Source organism: Ctenocephalides felis, unplaced genomic scaffold (assembly GCF_003426905.1).
Source record: "Ctenocephalides felis isolate EL2017-DRISC unplaced genomic scaffold, ASM342690v1 CF-g0.4_SCAFFOLD_03571, whole genome shotgun sequence".
Classification (NCBI taxonomy): Eukaryota; Metazoa; Arthropoda; class Insecta; order Siphonaptera; family Pulicidae; genus Ctenocephalides; species Ctenocephalides felis.
In genome coordinates this window covers 50,947,625-50,975,415 of record NW_020539725.1, presented here as the reverse complement: position 1 = coordinate 50,975,415, position 27,791 = coordinate 50,947,625, and the positions used below count along the sequence as shown (strand labels likewise).

At 28.0% G+C, this 27,791-nt stretch overlaps 4 protein-coding genes and 1 pseudogene across 9 annotated transcripts; 1 reads left to right on the top strand and 4 right to left on the bottom strand.

Moving 5' to 3' along the window:
* Positions 1-205: 205 nt before the first annotated feature.
* On the bottom strand, positions 206-14,692 carry LOC113384977 (uncharacterized protein DDB_G0283357). Of its 6 annotated transcripts, none has more exons than XM_026622761.1 (33): positions 14,556-14,692; positions 14,163-14,325; positions 11,195-11,312; positions 10,820-10,996; positions 10,465-10,607; positions 10,260-10,346; positions 10,086-10,199; positions 9,741-9,988; positions 9,352-9,602; positions 8,895-9,079; positions 8,463-8,688; positions 8,192-8,376; positions 7,764-8,016; positions 7,323-7,528; positions 7,092-7,204; positions 6,718-6,892; positions 6,462-6,555; positions 6,286-6,371; positions 5,986-6,175; positions 5,761-5,918; positions 5,027-5,643; positions 3,243-3,661; positions 2,765-2,999; positions 2,457-2,649; positions 2,183-2,228; positions 1,871-2,070; positions 1,673-1,771; positions 1,368-1,422; positions 1,155-1,295; positions 963-1,087; positions 744-896; positions 572-680; positions 206-314 (listed from the first exon to the last, which is right to left on the bottom strand). In XM_026622761.1, exons 1-33 carry the CDS (start codon positions 14,561-14,563, stop codon positions 283-285), a joined length of 5,604 nt encoding a protein of 1,867 aa, XP_026478546.1. In that variant the 5' UTR covers positions 14,564-14,692; the 3' UTR covers positions 206-282. The 6 variants fall into 6 exon arrangements, with proteins under 6 accessions (XP_026478546.1, XP_026478548.1, XP_026478547.1 ...); XM_026622763.1 differs by having other exon boundaries at positions 1,155-1,256; XM_026622762.1 differs by having other exon boundaries at positions 1,871-2,067.
* A 203-nt stretch (positions 14,693-14,895) lies between these two features.
* LOC113385150 (vacuolar protein-sorting-associated protein 36-like) lies at positions 14,896-16,788 on the top strand. The gene is made up of 6 exons (XM_026622965.1): positions 14,896-15,006; positions 15,387-15,582; positions 15,648-15,783; positions 15,843-16,038; positions 16,113-16,484; positions 16,548-16,788. Exons 1-6 carry the CDS (start codon positions 14,911-14,913, stop codon positions 16,719-16,721), a joined length of 1,170 nt encoding a protein of 389 aa, XP_026478750.1. The 5' UTR covers positions 14,896-14,910; the 3' UTR covers positions 16,722-16,788.
* Positions 16,789-17,017: 229 nt separating this feature from the next.
* Positions 17,018-17,864, bottom strand: LOC113386850. The gene is made up of 3 exons (XM_026624609.1): positions 17,702-17,864; positions 17,266-17,619; positions 17,018-17,205 (listed from the first exon to the last, which is right to left on the bottom strand). The coding sequence occupies exons 1-3, from the start codon at positions 17,792-17,794 to the stop codon at positions 17,068-17,070; spliced, it is 585 nt and encodes a 194-aa protein (XP_026480394.1). The 5' UTR covers positions 17,795-17,864; the 3' UTR covers positions 17,018-17,067.
* LOC113386225 lies at positions 17,809-20,412 on the bottom strand. Its single transcript, XM_026624017.1, has 9 exons — positions 20,309-20,412; positions 20,059-20,233; positions 19,749-19,929; positions 19,505-19,685; positions 19,258-19,416; positions 18,814-19,184; positions 18,387-18,671; positions 17,922-18,326; positions 17,809-17,826 (listed from the first exon to the last, which is right to left on the bottom strand). The coding sequence occupies exons 1-9, from the start codon at positions 20,352-20,354 to the stop codon at positions 17,809-17,811; spliced, it is 1,821 nt and encodes a 606-aa protein (XP_026479802.1). The 5' UTR covers positions 20,355-20,412.
* A 1,304-nt stretch (positions 20,413-21,716) lies between these two features.
* LOC113386224 lies at positions 21,717-27,777 on the bottom strand (annotated as a pseudogene).
* Between the last annotated feature and the right edge of the window lie 14 nt (positions 27,778-27,791).

Genomic DNA, 27,791 nt, shown 5'->3' with positions numbered 1-27,791 from the left:
CTCAAGTACTTCAATGTATACATTTACTTAGAAGAAATTTATATATTAGAGAATTTAAAGTACAAATTAAATCCCAGGGATGTTTTATTTTTATTAATTAACAGTATCAAAATACTTTTAAATTATAAGTAAATTTATAATAAATTATAAAAGTGACATGAGAAAATAATTATTATATCCAATAATACTTGTTGAAATAATATCATAGAAATAGTTTATATAAATATATATATAAATATTGAATAATTTGTTAATAACCAAATACATATATGAGAATCTTTTTTATTCTTCTATACTGCTTTGCATTGAAGTATCTGTAAAATGTTAATTTGATTATATTTTTAATTCTATAAGGGATAAAAATAATAATTTGTATAGAATAAAGAAAGCAATGTTTCAACTAGGCCATTAAGATAAATAATTTTCAATTAAATTATGCTTTACGGAAAGTCTTGCTACAAAAATATATCAAGTATATGTAATAAAGTAATCTGTTAACATTCAATCAGGAGTTTGTAATTATAAGATATTCTTTTGTAAAAAAAAATATATTATCTATAATATACATTACCAATACTACTATCATTTATAGAAGATTCAGGACTCCAAGGGCCATTTGTTAGTCTTGTTGGTACCCTGTCCAAACCATGATCAAAACCACTTGTTGAAACAGATCGATTCTATGGGTTATATATTAAACACCTTTAAACAAACGAAATGAAATAATTTCACAAATTACATACTGTTTCTGTAATATCATGATCTCCTCCTGGGCCTATTCTTGCCAAATCAGGTAATGGAAGTACCATATTTATATCATTTTCTCTAGCACAAGCCCCTTCTGCCATGTTCATACTTTGTCCATCTCTAGAACGCTCCTCTAGTTCAGGCAAGATCTATGAAATAAAGATTATTGATTATTTATTCAATAATGGTGCAACTCAGTAATAACTTTATTTTACTCTATTGTCTCCAGAAACAGGTTGTGTTGAAGTGGTTGCATCATTTAGTGTACCAGAAATTCTTATCTGATCGGCTTCAGCTAGATCTTCGTTACATGGTATTGCATTGTCAACAATATTGTTGGCTAAAATCAAATATTGTTTGTAAGCTTCAAAAACTTCAAATTAAAATTTTGCAGAAAAAATATCAACCTCTATACACATTTTGGCCCTCATTTGTTGCTGCTTGTGGTATATTCTTGGCAACATTATTAGATGGTTGAATTACATTTCCAAGCTCTATATTATTTTCTTCTGAGAAATGCATATTGTTCAAAGAAGATACTAGATTATCTATGATCAATGTTTTTACATATATATATATATATATATATATATATATATATATATATATATAATTCATACCTGAAACTTTATTTGAGGATTTTGTTGGATCGAAGTTTCTCTCAGATTTTGCAACCTGCAATTTTATCAAACACAAGTAAATTACAATTACAGTAAAACCTTATGTTAATAAGTTAATAACTTAACAAAGTAAGTGAATTATTAATTGTAAACTAAATAATCTATATAAAATTTTAACAACAGATAAAAACATAATAAAATTAATATATATTAAAAGAAATAAATAAGCAATATTTGTAAAATGCAGCCAAATGAATAAGATGTAAGATCAGTAGTTTTATCATAATACAATGTGGAAAATTTACCAAATAAGAAGATTGTTCAGAACAGGAAACATCAGCGCAATTTAGGTCTTCGAAAACTGAATTACTAAAAACTGCACCTTGCTCATTTTCAACACTTATCTGGAATTAAAAAAAATCAGTTACAAGTTGAAAATTAACTCAGCCTCTGGTGCAAAACACCCATTATTATTATTATTATTATTATTATTTGCATAATACCTGATCAAAGGTTTGTTCAGCATCAGTGGTGGATGAGCATCTCTGATCACTGCCCTCTATATTAGATAAAGCCTCTGTAAATAACGGAGTTTGACTCACTAGCGGCTCACCACAATCTTCTTTTCGAAGAGTGATATTACCCTTTTTAACGGCACCTGTACATTTTGCAGTTGCTTTCAATGGTGTTCTTGGGTTATCTGCTGAATAAAATTCAATATCCAAATTATTATTCTCCTTTTTATATTGAGAATATAGAAAGGACATCTGGCAAAAACATGTTTAAAGAAACAAAACCATAGCACAAATACTCACCAGCATTTGATGTTGTAGGAGCAACTCCTGCTTGAGTGTTAGGTGACTGTAAAAATAGACAAACATAATTAAAAATACTTTTTGTATTGATCCATAATCAAGTCATCAAGTTTATCATAATGTATAGCATAGGAAATTTATTTTTAATCTTAATAATACTTTATTAAACACTTAATAAATTGCATAAATAAGTGTAAATTAAAAACACTGAAAGTAACATCATATAGATGGTAATATTTTTCAAAGACTTTATTTATGACTTATTTTATCTTACTGTAGAAGGTGCCGCTGACACCAAGTTCTGGATTTCATTCAGAGCTTGATATCTTAAAGGATCACAGCCAACTTGTCTCAAGTTTTGAAACAATTGCAAAAGATATTGCGGTCTAGATTCATTTTGGGCAATAAGAGCAGTCACTTCTCCATACACAGCTTCTCTCAGCTGGTCAAACGGTTTAACAGTTGACCTAGAATTAAATGAATTAATTTACAATTAAAAATAATTAATTACATATATATATATATATATATATATATATATATATACATACATATATATGTCGTATTATATCCAATACATACTTGGGTTGCGCAACCAGATTTTCATTACTCAACAGATTCGGATCAGGTCTATTCTCGATGGCATTTTGTTGTTGGTTATTTTCAGTCTCATTTACACTACGCACGGTAGTTATTTTTGATTTCTTCTTATTAGTTCCAGTACTCTTCACAGGTAAGTTAGTTTTTAAATTCTGTTGAGCTATATCTGCAAAGGAACTATGTGTTTGAATAATCTCAGGATAGTTGACACAGGAACCTAAAACATGAACAAAAATATAAATAAAAAATAAATATATTATTCCCGAATGTTTTCATTGGCATAAAAATATACTTTAAAGCTGTATACAATACAGCTGAAAAACAAAAACATTTTTTTTGTTCATTAGTTATGGTTTCAAACTATGATGGGGCTATTATTTACACAAGGTTTACACAAAATTTAATGATTATGCCATAATGAATATTATCAAATACACAAAATTCAATTAATTGTTCCTACCATTATGAAGAGATCCCAGAATTGAATTTGAATTAGAAACATTATTTCCTCCAGCATTTTCTTGTTGAGGAGTATTTGTACCAGGAGCAGAAAATTGTGTAGAGAGCACATTTTGATTTACATTCAAAACATCCGGCTGTATTTCTAAAACTTGATTTCTTTGATTCTGAAGCTGCCGTTGTAAATTAACATCACCTATATTCACTTGATCTTGGATGATATTATTTATTTGAAATTCAGATGTTGCTTGTGTGTTTTGTTTAGGCAAAGACATTCGCTCGTGACTTGTGGATGCAACAGTACGTAAAGCATTGTGCGACCTAGTAACTAAAGGACTTGGCCCAGATTGACTGATCGCAGTTGGTATAGATTCTTTTGAGGATTTGGAATTCCCTGACAATAGGTTTTGTCTAGAATAGCTGAAAAATAAAAATATATTATGAGATCATCGGTATCAAAGTAAATAAATATATTCAGACAAAAATAAATAAAAATATTGTTTAATATTGATCAATATTTTTAAAATATTGAAAATAATTCAGTAAATATAACTAAATTCACGCGTTACGCGTTCCAAATAAATATAGAATTTAATATTTTGAAACATTAATATTAAATTTTCAAACTTTGAAATAATAATTGTAATTAAAAAGTATGAAAAGACCATATCAATTGATCCTAATTCTTAAAAATATTGATTTATCATCGACATGTTTAAATTTTATTACATTGTGTTTAAGTTTGAATTGATTTCTAATCGTTTCCAAGCAAAAGCAAAGCCTAAAACTTACCAAAAATAATTAATTATAAAATTACACAAATGCAAATACTCTCGAAGTCATAATAAGAAAAACAGTTATATTTACTTTTGTCTAATTATTATTACAATTTAGAAAATAACTAAAAAATGTACACAAAACTATTCTTTTTCTTAGTAAGGAAGACTTTTATTTAAGTAAGGTACAAAGAGCATTTAAAATCATATAATTCATTGCTTAAAACATATCGGCATATAAACATTAAATTTAAATTTTGAATGAATCAAATATGGTAATAAATGTTAAGTGATATGTAATATGATATATGTATATGAAATTTGTTTATAATTATAGTAATATAGATTAGAAATCAATAAAAACTAAAACGATTTTATGTTTGATAATTTATTTCCAGGGATCAAAAAAAAAATCTAATAAACTTCTACAAAAAATAAATAAATAAATAGTTCTAAATAATTGTGTGTACATAGCCTTCTACACATTATCAGTAAAAGATACTGATGTAGTAATCATCAGAATATTAAAAACTAAACCTATTTTGTTTCATAACAATGTATTTTAAAAAATATATGAAAAAATGTGCTTTCCAAGAAAAAATAAAACTGTATAATCCTAAATAATTATTGTACTATTTTATACATAAAAGCTATTGAAAAAAAAGAAAGATACTGATTTAGTAATCATCAGAATAAAAAAGTATATACTAATTTATAGATCAACATATGCACAAATTATTAAACTAATAACATTTTATTTTTGCATACGATGTAAAACAATGATTTTATATATATAAGATCTTTGTCATGTCAAATAATTAGAGGCACCAATATATTATTGACAATAAGACTAATAGGAAAATCTACCTTATGACTATTTTTCAAGAATATAATTTAAATTTTACTCACAAAAAAATTAATGTTTCATAAACGATCTCACATAAATAAATAATGCTATTTGAAAAAATCTGAGAATGTGCAAATGTTTAATTCAATGAATTATAATTACCTGCGAAAGTTATCCCAATAATTATTAGCTCTGTTTCCTGGTGGAACTTGATTATTCAAGGTAATATGACTATTAGCCAAATTCGAAACATTTCCAAAGCATACTTCTCCATTATGATACATTTGCCCATGGTTTTGCAAATTCATGTTGTTTGAATTTGTACTCAAATTTTGACCAGCTGTATTGTTGTGAACATATTGCAAATTTTCAAAACTCGGTGAAATGTAATTCATACCATTTGAGTTAACAGTTGATTCTGACGCAAGAGTGCTGATAACTTCGGGATTAAAAACCCTATTAATAATTGATTCATTGGAGGCAACTGAAGTAACTATTTCATGTTGCTGAAGATTTTGAGAACTTGTAGAAGGTAAAACCAGACTATGGTTTGGCATGAGGTTATTCATGTTGTTGCTCTGTGGTATTTTTACTTGTTGAGCATGATAGTTTTGTGGAAGTTGTGATGGTAAATTAGTATTACCATGAGGCATTGGTGTAATGGACGCAATATTTGCAGACGTTTGTACATGCTGTGCAGTAGATGTATTATTGGTAGATGAATCACTGGATTGCAGAGCTGACGCCTTTGATGTTAATTGCAATAAGTGTTCTTGTAGCTGTAAAAAATACATAATTAGAATACAATATCAAGTCAAATAAATAATAATAGTATATCAAACTAGATAGTAATAATAATGTTTCAATAAAAGAAATTATACATATTTGAAACTTACTGAACAAACAGCTCTTCCAAAATTAGTTATTTCTCTTTGCTGCATCCAAACAATTTGCCACAATGCGCTGTTACATGGACAGTATGGACTAAATGTAGCACCCAAGACAGGAGGAGTTGGCACCATAGGATTTGAATTAAGGAGTTGATAAAACACACCTATATTTGAATAAAGAAAAATGTAATGCATATTCTCAACAAATTCCCAACTAATCATTATCATTACCTAATTCATTTGATGTCAGCGGATTATTGGGAAAACTGCTCAAAGGCGGTTGCACATAGGATGATAGCAACGGTGAATTCGAGTGGGTCAACGGTGTCTGATTTGACCCATTTTGATTATTTGCTGCTGCTGCAGCCATTGCCAAGTTCTGGCAATGATTGAAGTATAAATCAAATTGAGATTGTAGATGCTGAAAATTAAAATAAATATTATATATATTTACTAATCGTCATAAAAAACTATAATATTGGAGAGATAAATTAGATAAGTGAATTAGACAATATGAAAGTACAATTATACCTGAGCCAACCTCGGTTGCCAAGTGGGGGTTCCTTGTGCATTGGTTTGATTATTATGACTACTGGGAGAAGTGAAACTGCTACTATCTAAAAATAAATAAATAAATTGTTATAATTTTTCCATTTTCTTTACAGGCAGCATAATAATTCTAAGAAGAAGATGTTATATAAACCTACCTTGAGAATCCTTTCGAAAACTAATTTCAGGCATTGGTGGAGGCACTGGTGGTGTGATATTTGAATGACGACTAGCATTTCTTATTGGAATATTCTTAGAGTCCAAGAAAATATGTAAAAGTAAATTAATATAGTTATCACTATCATAAAAGTTGTAGACAAGCTGATAGAAAATAATTTGATAGGAGATCTTTTCTATATTTTAAGATTTTTTCTTTTGTATTTGTATACATCAAAATTATATTAAATTAGGTACCTGCGCTTGTTGTGGAAAATCTTCATTACAGCTTGCAGCATCAATATCTGGTAAGGATGTGATAACTGTTGACTCACTTTCTTCTCTTGATCTTCTTGTTAATCTTTGAGAACCAACTTCGGAAAGACTAGCAGACTGACCAGATGATTTTCTTGTAGGTGTTTTGGATTGAAATCTAGAATAAAATACACTATGATATTATATATTTCCAAGCATGCATTAATAATTGACACAAAATATGGAAGTATAAAATTAAAAGGTTGATAAGATAAGCAGAGGGTTGAAAGAAAAAAAAGTGATGTATGGACAAGCCATCATGCAGAGCACCACCATTAATGAGAATTCTTATAACAATATACATATATAATAGATACCTTTGTTCATTGGACCAAAATGAAGGATTTGTATCTTGGGGTAGATCTTGTTTAAGTGTTGTCGACGATGTATTTGAAGTGTTTGAAGTTTGATTTATTTGCAATGACAAATCCTGTGGTAGTAAAAAGAAAATATTATTTTATATTTAGTGTTGCTTATTCCAACAAATTCCTTAATGATGAATTAAAGTGCCAAATATTTACATACAAATATATTTATTTTCAACTTACTCTACTTTTCCTCATAAGGTCTTCAAGTTCCTTTTTCTTAGCTTCAAGTTGAGCTTTTAACATCTGCTGTTGCATTTCCTTAGGTCCAGGCACATAAGTGGTAGATGAATTTGGTTTATGTACATTCTTATGGGATACTTGTTGATTAACTTTTTTTTCTGAGCGATTACTAAAGCTATTAGCACTGCTCATGGATGCACTGCGACCTATTAAAAAAATTCAATCAATAATTGAATATAAAATGTTATGCATTCTTACACTTTACTAACCTCTACTAACTGGTAATTTATTTTTTATTAACAATATTATATATTTTTAAATAGATTTTTTTAAAATAATTTTTTAACAGGTTATTTCATAATCTGGTATCATTAAATCTTCTGTGACCATTTGGAAACCAATAGCAAACATAAACATGAATTTATCAAAAAAAGGACTAACCTGGCCTGGACAAAATTTGATTTTGAGCCTGCACTAATCTATCTCTCTCAGCAGACAAAGCATTGGCTTGTTCTCGAAGCTCCTGGGACAAAGACTGAACAGTTTCTAAAGAAAGACCACCAATAGAAGGATTACTTGTCAAACCAGATTCAGGAAATTTGTTGCTACGTTCACCACCATCAGAATCGAGCCAATTAGATACTGAATTCAAATTTTCATTATCCGAAATTAAAGCCTTGTATGGAATTTGACTCTAGAAAACAATAATTAATTCAATCAATTAACCAATTTTAATTTGAAACCTAATATAAATATAATTGACTCACATTACTTTTAATAAATTTTAAATACTTTAATCTTATATTAATAGCATAACATAAAATTGTATAAATGATACATGTTATATAAATAAGATATTAAATTATTACCATGTGATCAACATTATTAGGCTTCAAGGTGCTGCTTGCCCATGATTCAGCATAGTTAGTTGTTTCGATAGTACTGGCACTTTGATGGTCACACAAACTGCTTCGTGGAGAATTAGATCTTATTGAGTCTTCTACATCTGAGCCACCTGTTCTAGCCTCTATATATTTCATAGTATCCATCATATCTATAAAAATATTTGATAGACATAAGTTGGTATAGAATATATTTATTTTGTGCAATAATCTTCAATTGGAATTATTTGAGTATTACCTTTGAGTCTAGCCAATTGCACTTTCATGGCACTTATCTGAGCTACTTCATTGCCAACTGATGATGTGGAACCTTCTGCAGTGCCCACGATTGACCTCAAAGTGGGAAGGGGCTCTTCAGGAACACTTGCAGATTCTGATAGGCGACTCTCGCTGCCAGCATTACGTGAAACTCGCAACTCGGCATCACGAGCCGCTTGTTTATTCAGCTGTTGCAAATCAGCTACCTACAAAAAAAAAGATTAATGTTTTATAAATTATATGCATAAATTTTAAAGTATTTTAAAATGTAGGAAATTGAATGAGGAAAAAAATCAAAGAATTCATCATCTGATAATTTTCTGATCACAAATGTTATGTTAAAAATTAATAAAACTTCAATCTTTAGTCATTAATATACAAAATTTAAACCATAATATGAAAAATAACATACCAAACTATCCATTTGTTGTTTTTTATTTTGCAATTCTTTTAACTTTTCATCATAATCTCCTTGAGCTGAAATAAACGTTGAATTTGTTAAAGCTTCAACTTCAGAACGTGTTTCCATCATTGCATCTATAGCCATTAAACGTTTTGAAATATTCATAAGACCCTCATCAACTCTAGAAAAATCCCCTGCAACATATAACATTATTATTAATCATAATTAATCACTAATCTCTAATCAATTCATTCACTATTTGACCCTGCGAGTAATACATAAAATTTAAATAATATTTTCATTTAATAAAATAAATAATTATTTAATATAATAATAATTGTTTGTTTTCAAGTTATTTGGCATTGAAGATATTTAAAAACAATAGCCGAATAATAGAACTGAACAATAGAACTGAATGAGACTGAAAAGTAAAGAAAAGTTTGCACTCATTGTTTAAGCATTTTACCTGGATGATCAGCAACACTCTCTCCTGCTGCCAAATGATTGTTATCAGAAGTCACTTCATCAGAATTAATAGAGCCATGTCCATTATGTTTAGGTATAATGTTCTCATTCTGGTTACTTGATCTACCATCAGAATAACAATTGTAATTTGTATTCTCTCTATTGTGTAGATGATGATTTTCATTATGATTTGGATTTAACAAATTTTCATTGTTTTGAAGAGAATATGTCATTGGATTTATGGGTTGAAAACTAAAATTAAATCATAAGTGAAGTAAAGTATTTGATTACACAACTAATATTTTAATTATCGACAATTATTTTTAAAATTCAATTATCCAAATATAAATATATTTAATTGTGTTCAATATCTAGCTGAAAAAAAATTACCTGAAGTCTGTTTGATTATGCATCTGCATAGTAGTAGAGTTTCTATCGGATTGATTTGAATTATCAAATTGTTGTGACGATTGAACTGAAAATACTTTATTAGTTTGATTGGCTTGTTGTTGAGATTGACCTCTCTCTAATTGCTGTTGATTCAACAACTGTTGCTGTTCCATTTGTTTATGTCTTCTTAATTTATCTAACTGCATTTTGGCAGATTCTTGAATCAACAAAAGCTGCGACTGCTGGTTCTATAAAAATAAAAATATATATAAATGATATTCTAGAAATAGCAAAATTATATCTTTTCTTATAATATATTAAATTATTTATGAAGAAAATATTTACCTGTAAAACTTGCAGCTTCCTATTTGAAATATCCATCCTCAATTGCATTTCCAGGCATTTCATATTGTCATCATTAATTTCTGAATTTGATAATGGAGCATTTAAATCATTTGACTAAAAAAAGATATAAATTAAAACAAAAGAAATATTGAATTTAAAGAAGTAAAGTAATACCTCATCTATAGAAGACCCATCACATACTGGACGAGTATTAGTCGACGAATTAATGAATGCTTGTACATTATTCAGTCTTTCATCAGTCTGCAAATATAGATTTATTATTTCCAATTAATCAAATTTTATAAAAATTATTTAATATATGTGATAAATAAAATTATCATGTCAAAAGTGAATTAAGTAATTATAATTAATTACATACTTCAGAATGATTATTGTTGATCAATGGAAGAACTTGTGTTGCTCTATCTTGATGTCTAGGTGCCATAAATATATCACCAGAATTAGAATTCATTGTCAGCTCCCCATTTGTAAACGGGTGCATATTCGGCGTCGTCGGAAGTACTAAAAAAAAGTATATAAAGTCACAGTAGCCAATTACAAATAATACTCTTAATGCTTTTATTAACAATTGTAGAGTCAGATCAGACAAATCATACTGAATTTTCAATAACGATATCTGATATAATACAAAAGTATTTTACATTGTTTGTTCGAATAGGCAAAAAAATTAATTTTATTAATAGATTTAAAAATAATCTATGAAAACTATTTACCAATGGCTGTATTAGAGCTAGAATGATGCTGTTGAGGTTGTTGAAGACCAGTTGATGTAGACATACTGTGTGAATTACTATTACTTCCAGACTGAGCCTGATTACGTTTTCGAATTTGAGGTCTTACTACTGGCAACCAGTTTTGCTGCTCGTGGGATAGTGTTCCACCATTCACAACTAGAGAAAATCAATGTTAATTTTGCGAATTCTAATAATTTACTTAGAAACAATTGTATAATAATAGTTTTATATTATCTATGCACTAAAATATCAACAATAAGGCAAAATAATAGAATTATCTAAATAAAAGTCTATCATCTTATTCTATTCCAAAAAAATGGTTGATACTCTCACAAGTTTTTTAAAATATTATACCTTGTTCAAAAACTCCACTTTCAACAGATGCTGTAAAGTCTCTATTGAATCTTTCTCGCTGATGCGAATGATCAGAGGTGTGTTGTTCAGGATTTTGATTTTGTTGCCACTCCAGGAGCTATAATGTATAACACACCATTTTACAATAATTTATGTTTTGAAAATGTAATAGATCAATTAATATATGGGTCCATTATTAGTACATTGTCTTATTACCATACAATTATTTAAGGCAATAAAAAAGTAAATTTTAATGGTTTTCAGATGTGTTAGAGATCAAAATTTCAATAACTGAGACATAAAATCTAAACAAGCGGACTGGTTTTTTGTAATAAATATTTAAATTGTATACGGTTCGGTTTAATCAAAATATTCCATTTAAACTTTAATAGTTCTGCTCCTTGAAAGTTAATTTCTTCATATAACATAATATTACAACTACACACAACTATATGTATTTTATTTTTAAAAAGATTGCACAAAACTAAACTAAAAATATTTTATATTGGAAGATCCGTAGAAATAAGAAAAATCAGTCTATCAGAATTATAAAAAATGTACCTTGAATGAAATATTGAATTAGAATTAGAATGCAACAAGTAATTTATTTATGGCCATATGACGTACATGTTACATTTACGAATGCAATACTTAATATTTTTACAAGATGTTATTAAAATTATAAAATTGAACAGAATTTTTCTTCAATCAAGTTGATTTATAAATACAATATCATGTTAAGTTATTATGAACCATTTTATAGTTTTTAGTTTGAATATATTAAAATTTTGAAAATCCTAATTAGAACAAGCTGCTGTTAATATAAAGTTACAATGAAAATTATTATGTTAAATGAAATCTACACTAAGAAAACTTTATTATTCACAAAATATTCTCACTTTACAAAATTGCACATCAAAATCGATTTTATCCCCTTTCATCAAGTATTTTTAATTATATTCGGACCGGCTTAATCAATTGTATAAATACTATAGAAAGTTGTATAATGGGAGTTCTGAATGAGATTTCATCGTTCTAAAAATAAATAAGCTGGTCGCCGCACTAGAATATCCTAATAACAGGGCCGTGTAAAAAATAGATATATCTAATTAATGAGGAACTTGTATTGTATGTAATCTAGAATAAGTACTTTACTTTGAACTTAATAAATTTCAATAATAATTTAAATCCCGTAGGCATCAGGTTGATTTCAGGCAACAAAAATATATGTCATTCATTAGAATCAATATACTATTTTTTTAATGTTAATATTTGGTACATATAGAACAGAAATATTACAAAAACCCGCAAAAAGAATTATTATACCTTTAACCGCGCGTAAAATGTTTGGCGATACTCGTATTGACAGGGATTTTTATGATTCTAGTTAAAACCACAAAAATAAAGGAATATGGTTTGTAGCCAATATTTCGAAGTGAAATTGGTTAATCCCTGAGCAATCAATCTTCCAACTTTCAATTTCGCTTCATTAGTTCCGCAAAACTATTTTTATAACATATCTATACTTATACAGAGACAAGGCTGATGTAAGTTTTAACACATATATTATGTGTATTTCATCTAGAAATATCTAGATAAAATTATATAAATAATTTATTGAAAATACTGTAATATTGTACTCTGATATTTTTGCTTTATTTTCAAACATAGATAAATAAGTAATTTGGCAATATAAAGTAGATCGGTATTTGATTTGCTTTTTTTGAAAATATTTTGGTATATAATAATAATAATATTTAATAACTATTCATTGGGTTAAAGATAAACATATAAAAACGATTCATTGAGTTAAAGATGAACATTAAGATAAACAAGTAATTTCAATAAAGATTATATAGAAAATTAATTTACAAATTAACTCAATTCGAAAAAAAAATTTGGACTGTTAGGCTGCATTAATTTTATTAAAGCATCATAATTGAAATTTTCAAATTTTCAAATATTCATAAATGACTAAAAATTATAAAAATGATGTTTGAATAAATTTATTATGTATCATTAATATTCATTACATTTTACTATTATATACCATAATAATTTTCAAATGAAGCAAAACAAATACCGATCTCCTTTATATTGATAAATTGCTTTATAACAACTTTTACCTATGTTTTGAAAATTTTAGAAAAAAAAAAACATTAAAACTGTTAGGTTGCAATAAATAATTTTATTAAAGCATCATAACTGGATTATTCAAATTTTTAAATATTTATAAAAAAAATGTATAAAAATGATGTTTGAACAAGTTTTATAATACCAATAATTAGTTAATTTTCATGTGCAATCTACAACATAAAGGTTTACAACCTATGCGTTAAAGTTATTTAGAGATAACAAGCAAACACCTGTTCAGATAATTACAAATAAATTAAAAAATTGATAAATTTACTATGATATAGGCTCATATTCCTTAGAACACATAATAATTTACATCCGACATAATAATTCATATTATAATAATCTACACTAGGCAATGTTACATTTGAAACCGAGTTTTGAATAACTTATTTACTATAACAAATTCAGCATTGAAATATATACATTGAAAAATTTATGAATAAACTAAATAAGTAAAAAAATATGTGAAAGCTCAACAAAATAAATAAACCAAAGTAAAGAAGAAATACATTTATAAATCAGTAAAAACTTATTTTTAAAGTAAATATATTATATATTTATGGCATATTTATTTTGATTGTTCTTTCAACGTTAAAACATATTTAATAATATGAGACATTATTTCAGTAGTAGATAATAGGATTCAAAAGCCATCAGCATCATTAGCTTATTTTAAATAAGCGATAATCATTTATCAATTTAATGTATTAATAATTTTCATATTTAGAAGTTTGATCTGTGATAGCTTTCTATTTTTCATTTGTCATTATTTTTAATATATATTTTGCATACAAAAAAAAATAATGGTAATAATTTATCTGAAACTTACCATATTATATGAATTAATATTATGATGCGGTGTTTCTCGAACTATTGGGGCAACTACTCTTGACACCACATCTCTCTGAGGTTCCCTGCTTGAACCCGCTTTAGGTACAGCACCAGTAGAATTAAGTTGCCTATTTTGATTGCTGTTGTGCATATTTTTCTTCCTATAGAAATTTAAATAAACATATCAAACTTTACTATTATGTCTATTATACAACAGACATAAAATAAAACTATAAGTACGAATACAATATATGAACATAAATATTTTGTTGCAAAGCAATGTTGCAAATCAGCAGTAGTTTTTTGTTATTTCTAATATTACTATTTTACAAGGAATTTATTGCGTATAGTACTATAAACATGTATACATGTATATATAATTTTAAATTACCTGTCCATCGCTGAATGATTAGAAGACTATTTCACTGAATAATATTACAACCCATCACATGTATATAACATAAAAATAAAAATGTTCAATTTTAACATCACATAGATTAACATCTAAAATGCATTCTAGTGCATTCCTCATATGTTTTATTTAATATTGAATGCCAATCTGACACTTTGTATAAAAATTGCACTCAGTGCTACCAACTGTTACAGAATTGAATACAAATTATTTTAGGTTGGTGGCACATGTCCATTTTGTCAACTGTCAACTGTCAAACTGACAAACACAAATTGTGGTTAATTCTGACGTTATAGTTATTATTATTATTATTATTTATTACAGATATCAATTTATGGATCGCTTAGAATATAATGTCGCAAAGTTGAACGAAGGTGAATCTTTTGTAATAAGAGAAAAAAATGTGAGATTATATGACGGCGATGTAAAGGTATAGTTTTTTTTTACAATTTATGTATAGATAACAAATTATACATATTAACAAAGTATACATATTATTAAACTTAGTATTAAAGTTTATTACTATACACATTTTACTTTGATATACTTATTTTCTAAATTTCATAAATATTTAAGTGGGTCTTATAAAATATTCTTACAATACTCATACTTTGCATTACATTTGTTTGTGTTTATTATGAAGTAGCATTAATATTTTTTCTGTAGATGAACATTATTGAGCTAGTCATTAACGGCCACTTCCACTCAATGATAACAAATTACTTAAGATATATGTATTCAACCATTGAATGCAATTTTTAATTTTGACTTTCTAAAACACCGATTTTTAAAATAGTTCTTTTTTATCAGACTAATTTTGAAGGCGGTGAAATAGTTCTTACAAGCCGGCGATTATTTTGGGGAAGGCCAGGCGAGATTCCCAGAGGCCAAACATGTATAACACTGCCATTAAATCTTGTCAAGGGTATCGAAGAAGCTTCTGCTGGGGTTTTTGGTTTCAGCAGAAGCAAAAAAGTTATACTTCATTTATCTCCAGCATCTCCCAGTAATTGCTTTTAAACTTAATAAAGCATGCAAAATAATTCACTAAAAATTTGATTTTAATCTTAGACAAAGTACCTGGACCTTCTGCAAGCAGTTTATATGATTTCATAAAACTTTCATTCAGAGAAGGATATTCATCTGAATTTATTCCAAGTTTAAATGCAACTTTAGAAGCCCAAGAATGGAGTGTTGTAGAAGACAGGTTTGCATTATAAAGAATAAGCTTAAAAATGTTTTTACACTTATTAATTCCTTTGCTAGCTCTCCTGCGCCAGAAGTTAAGAAGTTACCAAATATCAAAACCCGAACTGGGATAGTAGGAATAGAAAGAAGTTTACAAGAAAAACATAAAGCCACAGATGAAAATATTAACCAAGCTTTTCAAGATTTAAATAAATTAATGACGATGGCAAAAGACATGGTCAATATTAGCAAAAGCATCAGCCAAAAAATTCGTGTGAGTTTACACACATTTGTAGTTATAATTTTTTGAATTGTTATGAACAAAAACTCAAAATTAAAATATTTCAGGATCGGCAAGGTGATATAACACAAGATGAAACTGTAAGATTTAAATCATATTTGTTAAGCTTAGGAATAGACGATCCAGTAACAAGAGATGCATATCAAAGTGACTCACAATATTTTAAAAAGCTTGCTAATCAGTTAAATGAGATATTATTGCAACCAATTGAAGAAATTGGTGGTATGATGTCTTTATCAGATGTCTTTGTTCGAGTTAATAGAGCTCGTGGCTTAGAATTACTTTCTCCTGAAGATTTATTAAGTGCTTGCAGATTATTGGAACCTCCATTAATGCTTCGACAATTTCCTAGTGGAGCTATGGTTTTACAACTGGAAAGCCATAGTGACATATCAGTGATAGATAGCACATTAGAAGCTGTGAGTAAAAAAGGATTGAAAGTAATGGTTTTATATCTCTTATTCATTAAAATTTGTTTGTAGTTGGAGCAGAATGGCTTTTTAACCCCACAATTATTAGCAGATATCATAGGTATTCCAATTCTGCTAGCTCATGAACGTTTGCTTACAACAGAATTAGCAGGAAAGGCATGCAGAGATGAATCTTTAGAAGGATTACGATTTTATCCTAATTTATTTTTAAAAAATGAAGAATAGTAAACTTCAATATACTATTCAAAAATAATATATAAATCATACTACTAAATAGAAATTATAATGAATTCATGTAGGTTGAAACCAATGTTATATTTAAAAAAAAAAAGTTTTTGATTATCATTTATGATTGTTACTTACTGCCTTATTATTTATTACATTAAAAAAATGTGTATTAAAACCTTTCTACTATGAACAATTAATATATAGCTTGGATAGTTTTGTTAAAGAGCTTAAAATTTGTATATTTTGATAAATAAATATAAATGCAATTAATAAATAAAATTTTTCATGTGTAATAAAAATTTGTACATACATCGTTTTGAAACATTTTCAATTCATTAATTGATTATTTATCTGGATTATCTTGTCGTAGAATCTCCAATTCTTCTGTCAATGCGAGCAATGTTAATTCCTTCTCAGCAATAATGTCTTGGAAAGCAGAATGCTCTTGTGGAACATATCTGACACCGGACACATAAAAAGCCTAAAAATAAATTATGTAAGTATTCACAAAAATTATTTCCTTTTACAAAATAAAAATTACCTTCAACCAAGGATATTTTTCGATAGCTTGTGTCATAGTATCCATAATTTTTTCAGATCCATTCTCATATAAAAATTGCAAATATATCTTCCAGATAAAAGGACATTGAGTTAAATATTCATCTTTCATTACTTCATTTATGATAGACGATTGCCTGTTTTTATATGCAATTCTTTCTGTATCATCAAAAGCTATTGATTCTTTCAACTTCGCAAAACACATTAAAAGAGTAACCCCTAAAATACTGTGTGAAAGAACTCCTTTTATTTTTGTCCAATGTAAAGGTAATGCCACATATGCCAATAATAATTTACTATTATTCGGATATTCTGAAATTGCAACTTCTAAACAATTCTGAAACCATGCAACAAATTATTATGATAAAATAATAAATAGTCAAATTGAGAATTATTAAATAATTAAAAGGTGAACTCACATGTATGATCTTTTCTTCTGAGTGTAAGTAACTTATACCAGCAACCCATTCAAATAAACTTTCTTTTATTAAAAAATGAACGTTTTCGCTCATTTTATTTATATACTCTATAGCTTTTTGAAATCCTAAAGTAAAATACACAAAATATGCACCACAACATATAAAGTGCTCTTGTGTAATTGGTAAAATTAAGTGTGATGTAACATTTTTCAATCTGTACAACAAGGTGCTTCATAAATTTTGTCACTATTATGGGTATATCAAAGTTATTAAATGGTTCTTTATGCACAAGTTTTGCTAGCATCTTCAGGTACAGTTGTTTATCAAGATTTTTACTGTCGCTAATTAAATTATAATCTATACAAGTCCTAATTAAATATGACAATTCAGCAACTTCATAATTTCCAGAATTCATTAGAGCCATCATTGTATTTAATCCACTAGATACATCAGATATGCAAGCTTCAAGTTTTGCATATTCTACATACAATATAATTGAAGACTTTAAATTATTATTTTCTGATAATAATGTCTTTACTTTCTTCTTAATGCTTTTTGCATTAATAGTTTTTTTTGAATATTTCATCAAATTTATATGCATCATAATAAATCTGATATACAACAACTATAAAAAAAAAAAAAAATAGATTGTTTTGAAAGTCATTAAAATTCAATCCAAACTTACCCCAAATGCTAATTTATCATATTCATCTTTTGAATAATGCATTAGATTTTTTATTAAAGTAGTTGCGAAATCATAGTAATCAGAGGTGAATGGACGTGGACCCCAATATTGAGGCCCATCAATGATTGTGGATAACATATCATACAAAATTTGCATTATATCAGAATGCTTCTCATTTGTCTCATAAAACGAGTATAGAATATGTTCACAACTATCAATATGCCATGTAATTTCAGTCAAGCCTATTACTCCATAAAATGAGTAATTTTTTGGTAAAATTGGTATCTGAAAAAAATAATTTCAAAAATAAATATTGCTTAACCCATAAAAATTATTTATATATAAAAGCATCTAGAACAATATAAAATGCAATGACAGACTTTTTTTTCATATTGAAATGGAAAATTTAATTGAATAACTAACTTACCCTCAAAACAGATAATATATGTAAAAATAAATGAAATTTCGTAGTATCTTCACTAAAAACTGTTGTCAAGTCATCCATTTCTTCAATTGTAAGATTGCAGGCTAAATTGCTAAAATCTGTTTTAACTGTACTCCAATTGAAAGTTTCACGCAAAGATTCAATTCGATACCAAATTTCAGATAATGGTAAACCAGATTGAAGAACCGCTTCTTCCAGTTCTATCAAAATGCTGTTAGATATTTCTGGAAATTTAAATATTTGTGATAGCTCACAATCACTGCAATTCAGCCACATTGTGTATTCCAAGAAATACAACAGCTCCTTCCAAGAACCCGTTTGCCTAAGAAATACTGTAACACGCTGAAATAATTCTGAAATAAATTATATTCAGATACAATATTGCATCTATATCGCATATGAGTTCTTAACAATAAAAATATTTACTGAATAAAACTCCTTTGTTGCATGTGTGTTGATGACGAAATTTTTTAAAACAGGTCATTGCTTTCTGATACAACTCTAATACAACAGTTACATTGCATTCTGAAATTGACTGCTGTGTGCAATCTATCAACGCTAGCCACAATTGAAAATTTCCAGAATCTATAAATAAAGATTCATATTATTTATTTTAAAATAATCTACTAATATTACAGAAAATATATTTAATATACATAATGAAATTCTTTACCTTTCTCTGTTTGTTCCATAATAATTTTAGTAAAATCATTATGCGAATAAATTTTTCTATTGCACTGAAACCATAAATCATAAAGTTCTGCATTCCGGGGGTTCTTTTTTAGAGCTTCTTCTATAATACTGATTTGTCTCTCTGTTATGGCTTTAACATTACCCACAGAAATATTTTTTGCCTATGTATAAATAAATATTTCTTTTGTTATTTTGGGCCATAATAGATATTAAATATTTCTTACTTGTGCGTTAATAAATTCCTTCCACAAGCCAATATTATTTTCATCATGTGATAACAAACTTTGCAGACTTTTCAATTCATCATTCAAATTAAATATATTTGGTTTGGAATCTAAAGTTTTTCTTTTTAAATACCTCTTAGTTTTCTTTTTTGTTTTTCGTATTTGAACATAATCCTCCTTTCTGCATTAAATTTAACTTTAATTAATATATATCTGATATATTGAATATTTACCAAATATGTGCAAATAATACATAATGCAAAAATTAATAAAATTTTATTTAAGTAGATATATTCACAAATATTCATACCTTTCTATTTTTCTAGCATTTGAATTATCTAATAAATTATTTTGATTTCCCATGGAATCAATAAAGAATAAATCATTATCAGAAGCATCGCTCCCGTGTTTGTTACCATGTGTATCAACTTTTTGTGGAAATTCAGATTCAGTAATTAATTCAATGTTTTGTTGATCAACACTACCTTATAATGCAAAAATAAACAATTTTAAATCAAAAATGTTTTTCATACAACGAGCATCAATGAGATTCTGTATACCTTCTTTTTCTGTTTTGTCATCACTATAGGCTTTGAATAATGCCATTACAATATTTATGAAATAATTTTATAAAGCATCAAATCTGAGCAAATGTCAAATTTATAGGTTGAAGTCAAAATAAACCGATGTTGCGCCATATTTTGAAATGCGATTCAGAGGTACCAACATATAACACATTAAGGTGCGTCCACACCTAACGAACGAACATGTCGAACAAGAAAATACAAAGAAGAACGAACAGGAACACGAACGAACGCGAAAAATTCCAAACGAACTTAAACAAGCGCTTAAGAGCAGTGAGCGCTTGAATTTTCGTTGTTCGTAAATGTTCCGTGAAACGTCAGTTTTATTATTGATATGGATGTAAGCTTTAATCATACGGCATTTTCACTGGTTTTTGTGTGATTTTTGTTCGTGTATATTTTGTAAATATACTGTAAATAAATTATTCAATTAATTTCACTCAATTTTTGTATTTAATATTTATATTTTGAGTCGTTTTCTTTCCTCAGCATTCATATTCGGAGCAAGCTGAACATTCCAGGCTTGAGCCTAACTATACTCAATTTTCAAACTCTCATCCTCAACATATATGTTGAATGTCTATGTATGATAACAAGTTTAATATTTACTTGTAAAGACTGCAATTTCTTCTTTACTGCAGCTTCTGACATCCCAAACGTTCTGCCTACATTTTCCCAAGCATCGTTTTTTTTTCTAATAATTTTATAAAAAGGGTCTTTAGTCTCCCATATTAAAGGAAAAAAATTATTATTAAATTATTAAAATTATTAAAACAAAAATGTTCGTTTGCGTTCGTTGAGACGTCCACACTGCAAATACGAGTACCAACACGAACGAACAATTCCCTTTGATGTACCGACAAGTTGCGGAACATTGCTCGCCATGTTTGTTTATGTTCGTTCGTGATCGTCGTGGCGTCCACACTATGCTGTTGCCGTTCGTTCTGGCACGTTCGTTTATGTTCGTTCGTGTTCGTTCGTCAGGTGTGGACGCACCTTTAGAAAGACAAAAAGAATTTACCATGCAGACATCGAGTTGCCTGATGTTTACAATCCTTCGCTATTCTTATAACCGGTTCCGGTTCAAACCTTATAACAGGTTCTGGTTCAAACCTAATAACCGGTTCCGGTTCTAACAATGACAAAACTAACTATAACATTCTGCTTTAAATCAAATTTTTAGCTTATTTAGTGCTACAATAAAAAAAAATCAATCGAAATATAATAAAATTCAAACTGATTAATATTTAATATATTTGGCATTGTATTTTTAATATTACTTATAATTGTAATTTTCAATTTTCTTAAAAAAAAAATCAATTATAAAATAACTTACTAATTCATTCTTCAATAACATTTCATATAAAATCTAACAATAAAATAATTATAAATATGGTCCCCATCCTATATACATTGACATAAATTATCAATACTGGTTGCTTCGAGTATTAAATAGTTCACCTGACCTTCACAGGATAATGTGCTTTCCAACTGATCACTTCTAACACGCACCTTGTAAAATTTTAAATCAAATTACATCATAAAAATTAAGACAAAATATAAAAGAACAGAATTATGAATATAAAACAAACTTACAATGCCTTTCAGTCTTTTTTCAATATTCTCCACAGATCGCATAGATCTTTATCCATTCTCTCAGTGGATACTGACTTGATGTATTATTAGATCTTGAACTCCATGACAATAAAGGGTCATAAACAAAAGGTCTTAACACAGACATTAATGTTTCTCGTTGCGCTCTCAATATATTCATTGTAATTTCACATGATTTCCTGTTGTAAACATATTGAAAGTTCATATTTCACAAACAATAAAGATATGGGATAAATAGATAAATAAATTAATAATGATGTTAACTTGCCTGAACATTCCTTCGACACCTGTAGGCCCCATAGCCTTCACCATATTATGTGTCATTCGGAATGGAACCCGTTCTGGATATTCAAAAGCTAAGCTTTATTAAAAAGGCAATTAAAATCAACATGCATGGTGTCACCATTTGTCGAATCAAACAAAATATTCTCACCATGACGATCTCCTAAGCCTGACACATATAAAAAACATGTATCTAATTGAAAGCCCAAATTAAAACAAGTCAATAATGCTATTTACCTAAAATATATCCAACCATAGAGATGAAGAAGTAGTACGGATATAAGCACATTTGGCCTGATACCATCCATGTGGATCAGGGAAATTCAATCTAAAATAAAGAAAGATGTTTATAATAAATTGAGTCTAGATGTAACATAAATAATTAAATAGTATTTGAAGTACCTAAACCATTCTGAGAACACTGGTGGATGGTTTTTAATATAAAATGATAAGAACACTTTTCTTTTGATATCCAGACTTTCCTTTGGAACCCACATAGCCTTCAATTTTTCTGCATTTGTGTAAATTTCTGCAATAGAATATATTTGAATATATAGAACAAAATATATTTCAAATATTTAAATTATATAAAAGATCTTCAGTCAAAATTAAGATTACCAGCAGAACTGGAGAGGCTGCTCCAATAATTTGACTTTAAAATACAGGTAGCAACCTACATTTCTACAAAACAAAAATAATATTACTCACGCTTTTCCTTATATATTTTGATTAGCGCAGGTCTCAATGGTATGACATTAGAAATCCATTCAATAATTCCACATTCTTCATTTAATGGCAAAACAGAATATGTTCTAATTTTCAATCTTCTTTCTCTTGCAACAGGATTTTTGTGTAAATATTGGTTAACAATAGTATTGAATTCCATCAAACGGAAATCTTTTCTCAAATCGTCCTTTGGCTTTAATAGTAAGCTATAATTTTTACCATCAGATCCTACCAAAAAATTTCATGTTACGTAATGTTTCATTTCATGTTTTTCATTTTGAATATTCTACCTTTTAAAGAAATTCTCCTTGGTTTTTGCAATGATGCAAGAATTATCACTCGATCTTGTATTCCAGTTATATAAACCATTTTATTGGGAAATGCATTGAAGTCATTTCTATTCCTTTTACCTAAATTAAATTTTAATTAATAATTTAAATGCTTCTATTAAATAGTAGTATTTTTAAATCATACTGTCATAATATTCCTGAGACGGCATAACCATTTTACGAAACTCTTGTACTGGCATCATGATTTGACTGAATTGTGGATCTAAGAATGTCTTTTGAATATGTCTATTTATTGCAGCTACTGTTGTTTCCTATAAATATAAATAGATTTAGACAATTGACAAAAATAAATTCATAATAATAAAACATACTTGCAAGCCATTCGGGATTGTCTTATTTGTTAAATCAATCATTTTTTCTGCCAATATATTAAAATCATTGATCAATTTCGCAGTATCTGTACCATTTAATCTAGGATCTTGCAGAACTTCGGCACATCTCTGCAAAACAGAAAAATGAAATACTTTAACATTGATACTCTATTTTATTATAATGGAAGTATATTTATAAGTAATACTACTCAGATATATATCAATAACTTATAGTCAATAAGTTTTTAAAAAATTTAAATTGTAATAAACTGCCATGTAATTTTTTCAATTAAATTCCAACAACTCAAATTATTACCTTATACCGCTGAACATAACTGGATTTATAAACACACAGGATCATCCAAAGTGATTGTTGTGGGTACCTTTGTATTATTTTAATTAATATTTCTTTAAGTTGTGTGTAAACCTAAAATAAAACAAAATAAGAATATATTTTTACAAATAAATAAATAAATATTTGTCACACAAAAATCATAATAATTTCTGCTCAAACTTCTTCATTAAAATTCAATACAATTTTTTTTACACAAGTAAAATCTTTCTTATATTTGAGTATTCTACTATAAACAATATTTGATTCAAACTTACGACTGGCTGTGGATGACAAATTCTTGAAACCAACTGGGAGAAAGCTGTGAAAAATTTGAATGTGGGTAACTTTTCAGCAAAATTTGCAATCATGGCTGTTATTTTGGTTAGTGTCGTTTTGGATGGATCTTTATCTGAAGCAACATAATCCAGCCTAAAAATAAATATATAGAATTGATAATAGCATTTAAAAATTTTATACTATTATAAAAAGCTTACCATACACTTAGCATTCTAGGCATTGATTGATATATATAATGGCAACCAAAGTATAAAGAATTTCCATAAAAATGTATAATGAGGCGCTGTAAAAAATATTAAACATATAGAAATGCAAATTCAAAATATAAAATGATAATTAATTATACATACCGGAGATTCTGTAAATCTGTTCTCAGTTTCATCACCACCAAGTGTTGAATACACTTTATCATAATATTGTGCAAGATAAACTAAACTTTTTCCCAGTGTTTAAAGACCTATAATATATACCTGATTGTTTATATTTTTCATAAACTTAGTAACCATAATATATTAATACAAATTAAAATAACAAGGTCAATTATTTATTTCAGTTAGTTAGCTTTAAAGGAATGCAACAGAACGTGATTTACTTATAAAATTCAAATTCAAATTTGATTTGTTAATATTTTTAAATAGCTTATCAAATCATATTTTGTTTAATTACGGTTATAATAATAATAAGTAGTATCATATATCATGAAATAGCATTTAAATCTGGTGTTACGACTTACATCAACAGCAGTTTTATAGTTTGTTAAGTTTTCTTCAGTTCCAACATTAACCGAATCATCATTATAAATTGCAATTAGTAACTTAGCTTCAGCACATAATTTTCTGAAAGACAAATTTATAAATTAAGCTAGATTAACAATATATTAAACAAAAAAAGTAATGCAAGAGTGAAAAATTAAACTTTTCAAAAAAGTAATGATTGAAATTATGGTTTAATTGAATAATGAAAAAAAAAACACTGTGCTTCATACAACTAAATCTAATTTAACTGATGAATCTGTTTATTATTAAAGTAAATCTAATAATATGTTCTCAAATACGTTGGATTTAGATATTTATTTTAAAAACTAACCTGTCAGCTATTATTTCTCCACTGGATGCAGTCTTAAATTTATTTAAGTCTGGGAATTGTTCATCAACTCCTCTTACAAGGGCACGAATCGCCGAGGATTGCTCACCTTTCTGCCAGAGCAACTTAGCTTTTTCCACAAAAAGTTCTTTTGGTTTATACATTTCACAGCATTTAAAATATATGTATATGCCTGAATGATCCAAAAAAGAAGTTTAGTTCAAAAAAAATCTTATTTTTACTATAAGTCTTTTACTACCTGTTGGTATAATCCAGCTTTTCGTGCTAATCTTACACTATTTATCCAAGATTTTGCAATAAATTCATCTATATATTATTTACAATACATTCTCGATCAGCCATTATCACCTATTAATATATTGAATAAATAAATACATACAAATATACTTAATTATTAAGCAATAACTGTAGATTTTCATAGAAAGAAATAATATATAAATTCTATTTCAATAATTTACTTTAGCTTGTTCCAAAAATATTCTTCTTGCACATAACACCGGTTCGACAGTAGTACCAGTAGACTCCAAAATGTTCAATCTAACAGCCCAATTACTCAGAAGGTTATGGACAGCTTTTAAAATTTCAACATTGCTTTTACAATTTGTTACCCTGAAACATGTGTGATTTAAATAATTGTGTGTGATATACATGAAATTATGAACCCTAATTGTAAAAGTATATGCATATGCTTACATATGAACTAAGCTGTCAACACTTTCAAACTCATTTAGTATATGCAATTTAATAATATGTGGATATGCTTGTTGATAAGCTCCATTTTCCATTGTAACATTAGTTAAATTACACATTAAGTTAGTCCTCATTGTATCCAATTCCATTTTAAAATCATTTCTTTGTCTATTTTTAAACGAAAGTAAAGCATGACCAAACCGTACTCCCCATTCTGGACTTTCCTTGACTTCTTCTCTAACCAAAGTTCAGACAAATCATCCCATTTTCCTAATCTCCATAAAGGTTCAGCTAAACTTTCAGTAATGGAACATCCAATTTCATCTTCTATCATAGAAACGCTGTGAGCCAACTTATATGCCATATAAGGTTGATCTAATCCCAGATAACATCGAATCATTCCCAGCATTAAATCACGATCCAAACTTATTTCTTGTGCTTTTATTTCATAACAAGCAGCTGCATCTTGCAATTGGCCTGTAACCTCATGGAATAATATTTGATCTTGTAGAGATGGTTCATGTTCCATTATAGAAAGTATACCAGCAACAGCATCGCCTTCATCTAATTTTGCATAAATATTTGCTAGATCTGACAATATGAACTAATTTTTTCTTTCATTTTCTTCTAAATACCACTCCAAATACAGAAGGGCCCTTGAATATTCCTCACATTCAAAATTTCCTTTGGACAAAACACTTTTATCAAATTTGTTCACAAAATTATATATTGCTTTGTAATGAAGATTGTCTAAAGGATTCTTCACTCTGGGACAATTTACATGAACCCATTCTCGAACCCATCTTTCTAAGAAATCAATGAGCACATATATTGTTTTACAACATTTTATATGTGTATCTTCTTCTATAGGTTTAGATTTTTTTATTGGATCCAGTGCAATAGTTGGCAAATATTTTTTATCTTGCTTATTGTTTTGAATAGTTTTGTAAGAATGAGGTTTTATGTTGATTATTGTCTGCATTTCTTCAAAAATTTGGGTATTGACTTCATCATTATTTCCAAATAAAACATGAAGAATTATATATGGTAGGAATAATATCAATGTCCTTAAATCTCTGTTTAAACTTGGTTTGCAGGAACTGAATAAAACACTAATATCTTTGTTTGCTATTTGAGGAATCAAAGCACTAACCCAAATAAATGCCCATTTACTAAATGTGGATGCACCACTCGACCCGAATATGGGATGTATCCGGTCAGGTGACATACTAGGTTGAACAACATAACGATGAAAGTAATATAAGCATAACTTCTTGCATGCTTTTCTGGTAAGATTCCCAATTGCTTTTTTCTCAGTTGGAGATATTTTATAAAACTTCAAAATTTCTTGGATAGCCACAGCAAAGTTATCCATAAACTGGTATGCTTTTCAAACTGCAAGGCTCTTGATAGTTCCATAAGAGCAGATATAGCAAATGTGTCATCTGTTGCACTAAATGTAAAGACAGAGGTATCCTCAAATCTTCGGGGTAAGTGACTTGGTTCAATTGCACCCAACTCTCCTAAACACCTTGCGTAATCCAACTTAAAGTCTCACTTTCTCTAGTTCCGGTTACAAGTGCATCTATCAATTCAACGATTACTGGATTATCATATCACTACTAAGAATTGCATCATTAAGTTCTTGTTTATTATCTGATACAGTTTGGTGACATACTGAAGTGCATATTGCCGCACTTCTATATCTTCATGTTTCACTTGCTTTAACAATAGTTTTAAATTTTCAATCA

Bases quoted from the DNA above. Each gene is read 5' to 3' on its own strand.
- LOC113384977 (XM_026622761.1), bottom strand. The intron at 9,989-10,085 runs GTAAATATTTTC...TTATTTTTATAG, and splicing joins GGAAGCTGCAAGTTTTACAG to AACCAGCAGTCGCAGCTTTT. The intron at 5,919-5,985 runs GTAATGATAATG...ATTCAAATATAG, and splicing joins GCTGACATCAAATGAATTAG to GTGTGTTTTATCAACTCCTT.
- LOC113386225 (XM_026624017.1), bottom strand. From the start codon at position 20,354: ATGGCATTATTCAAAGCCTATAGTGATGACAAAACAGAAAAAGAAG. The intron at 20,234-20,308 runs GTATACAGAATC...TTGCATTATAAG, and splicing joins TGACAAAACAGAAAAAGAAG to GTAGTGTTGATCAACAAAAC. The intron at 19,930-20,058 runs GTATGAATATTT...AATTTAATGCAG, and splicing joins AATGCTAGAAAAATAGAAAG to AAAGGAGGATTATGTTCAAA.
- LOC113386850 (XM_026624609.1), bottom strand. From the start codon at position 17,794: ATGAGCGAAAACGTTCATTTTTTAATAAAAGAAAGTTTATTTGAATGG. The intron at 17,620-17,701 runs GTGAGTTCACCT...GCATGGTTTCAG, and splicing joins CAGAAGAAAAGATCATACAT to AATTGTTTAGAAGTTGCAAT. The intron at 17,206-17,265 runs GTAATTTTTATT...ATTTATTTTTAG, and splicing joins AAAAATATCCTTGGTTGAAG to GCTTTTTATGTGTCCGGTGT.
- LOC113385150 (XM_026622965.1), top strand. From the start codon at position 14,911: ATGGATCGCTTAGAATATAATGTCGCAAAGTTGAACGAAGGTGAATCT. The intron at 15,784-15,842 runs GTTTGCATTATA...TTCCTTTGCTAG, and splicing joins TGGAGTGTTGTAGAAGACAG to CTCTCCTGCGCCAGAAGTTA. The intron at 16,039-16,112 runs GTGAGTTTACAC...AAAATATTTCAG, and splicing joins GCATCAGCCAAAAAATTCGT to GATCGGCAAGGTGATATAAC.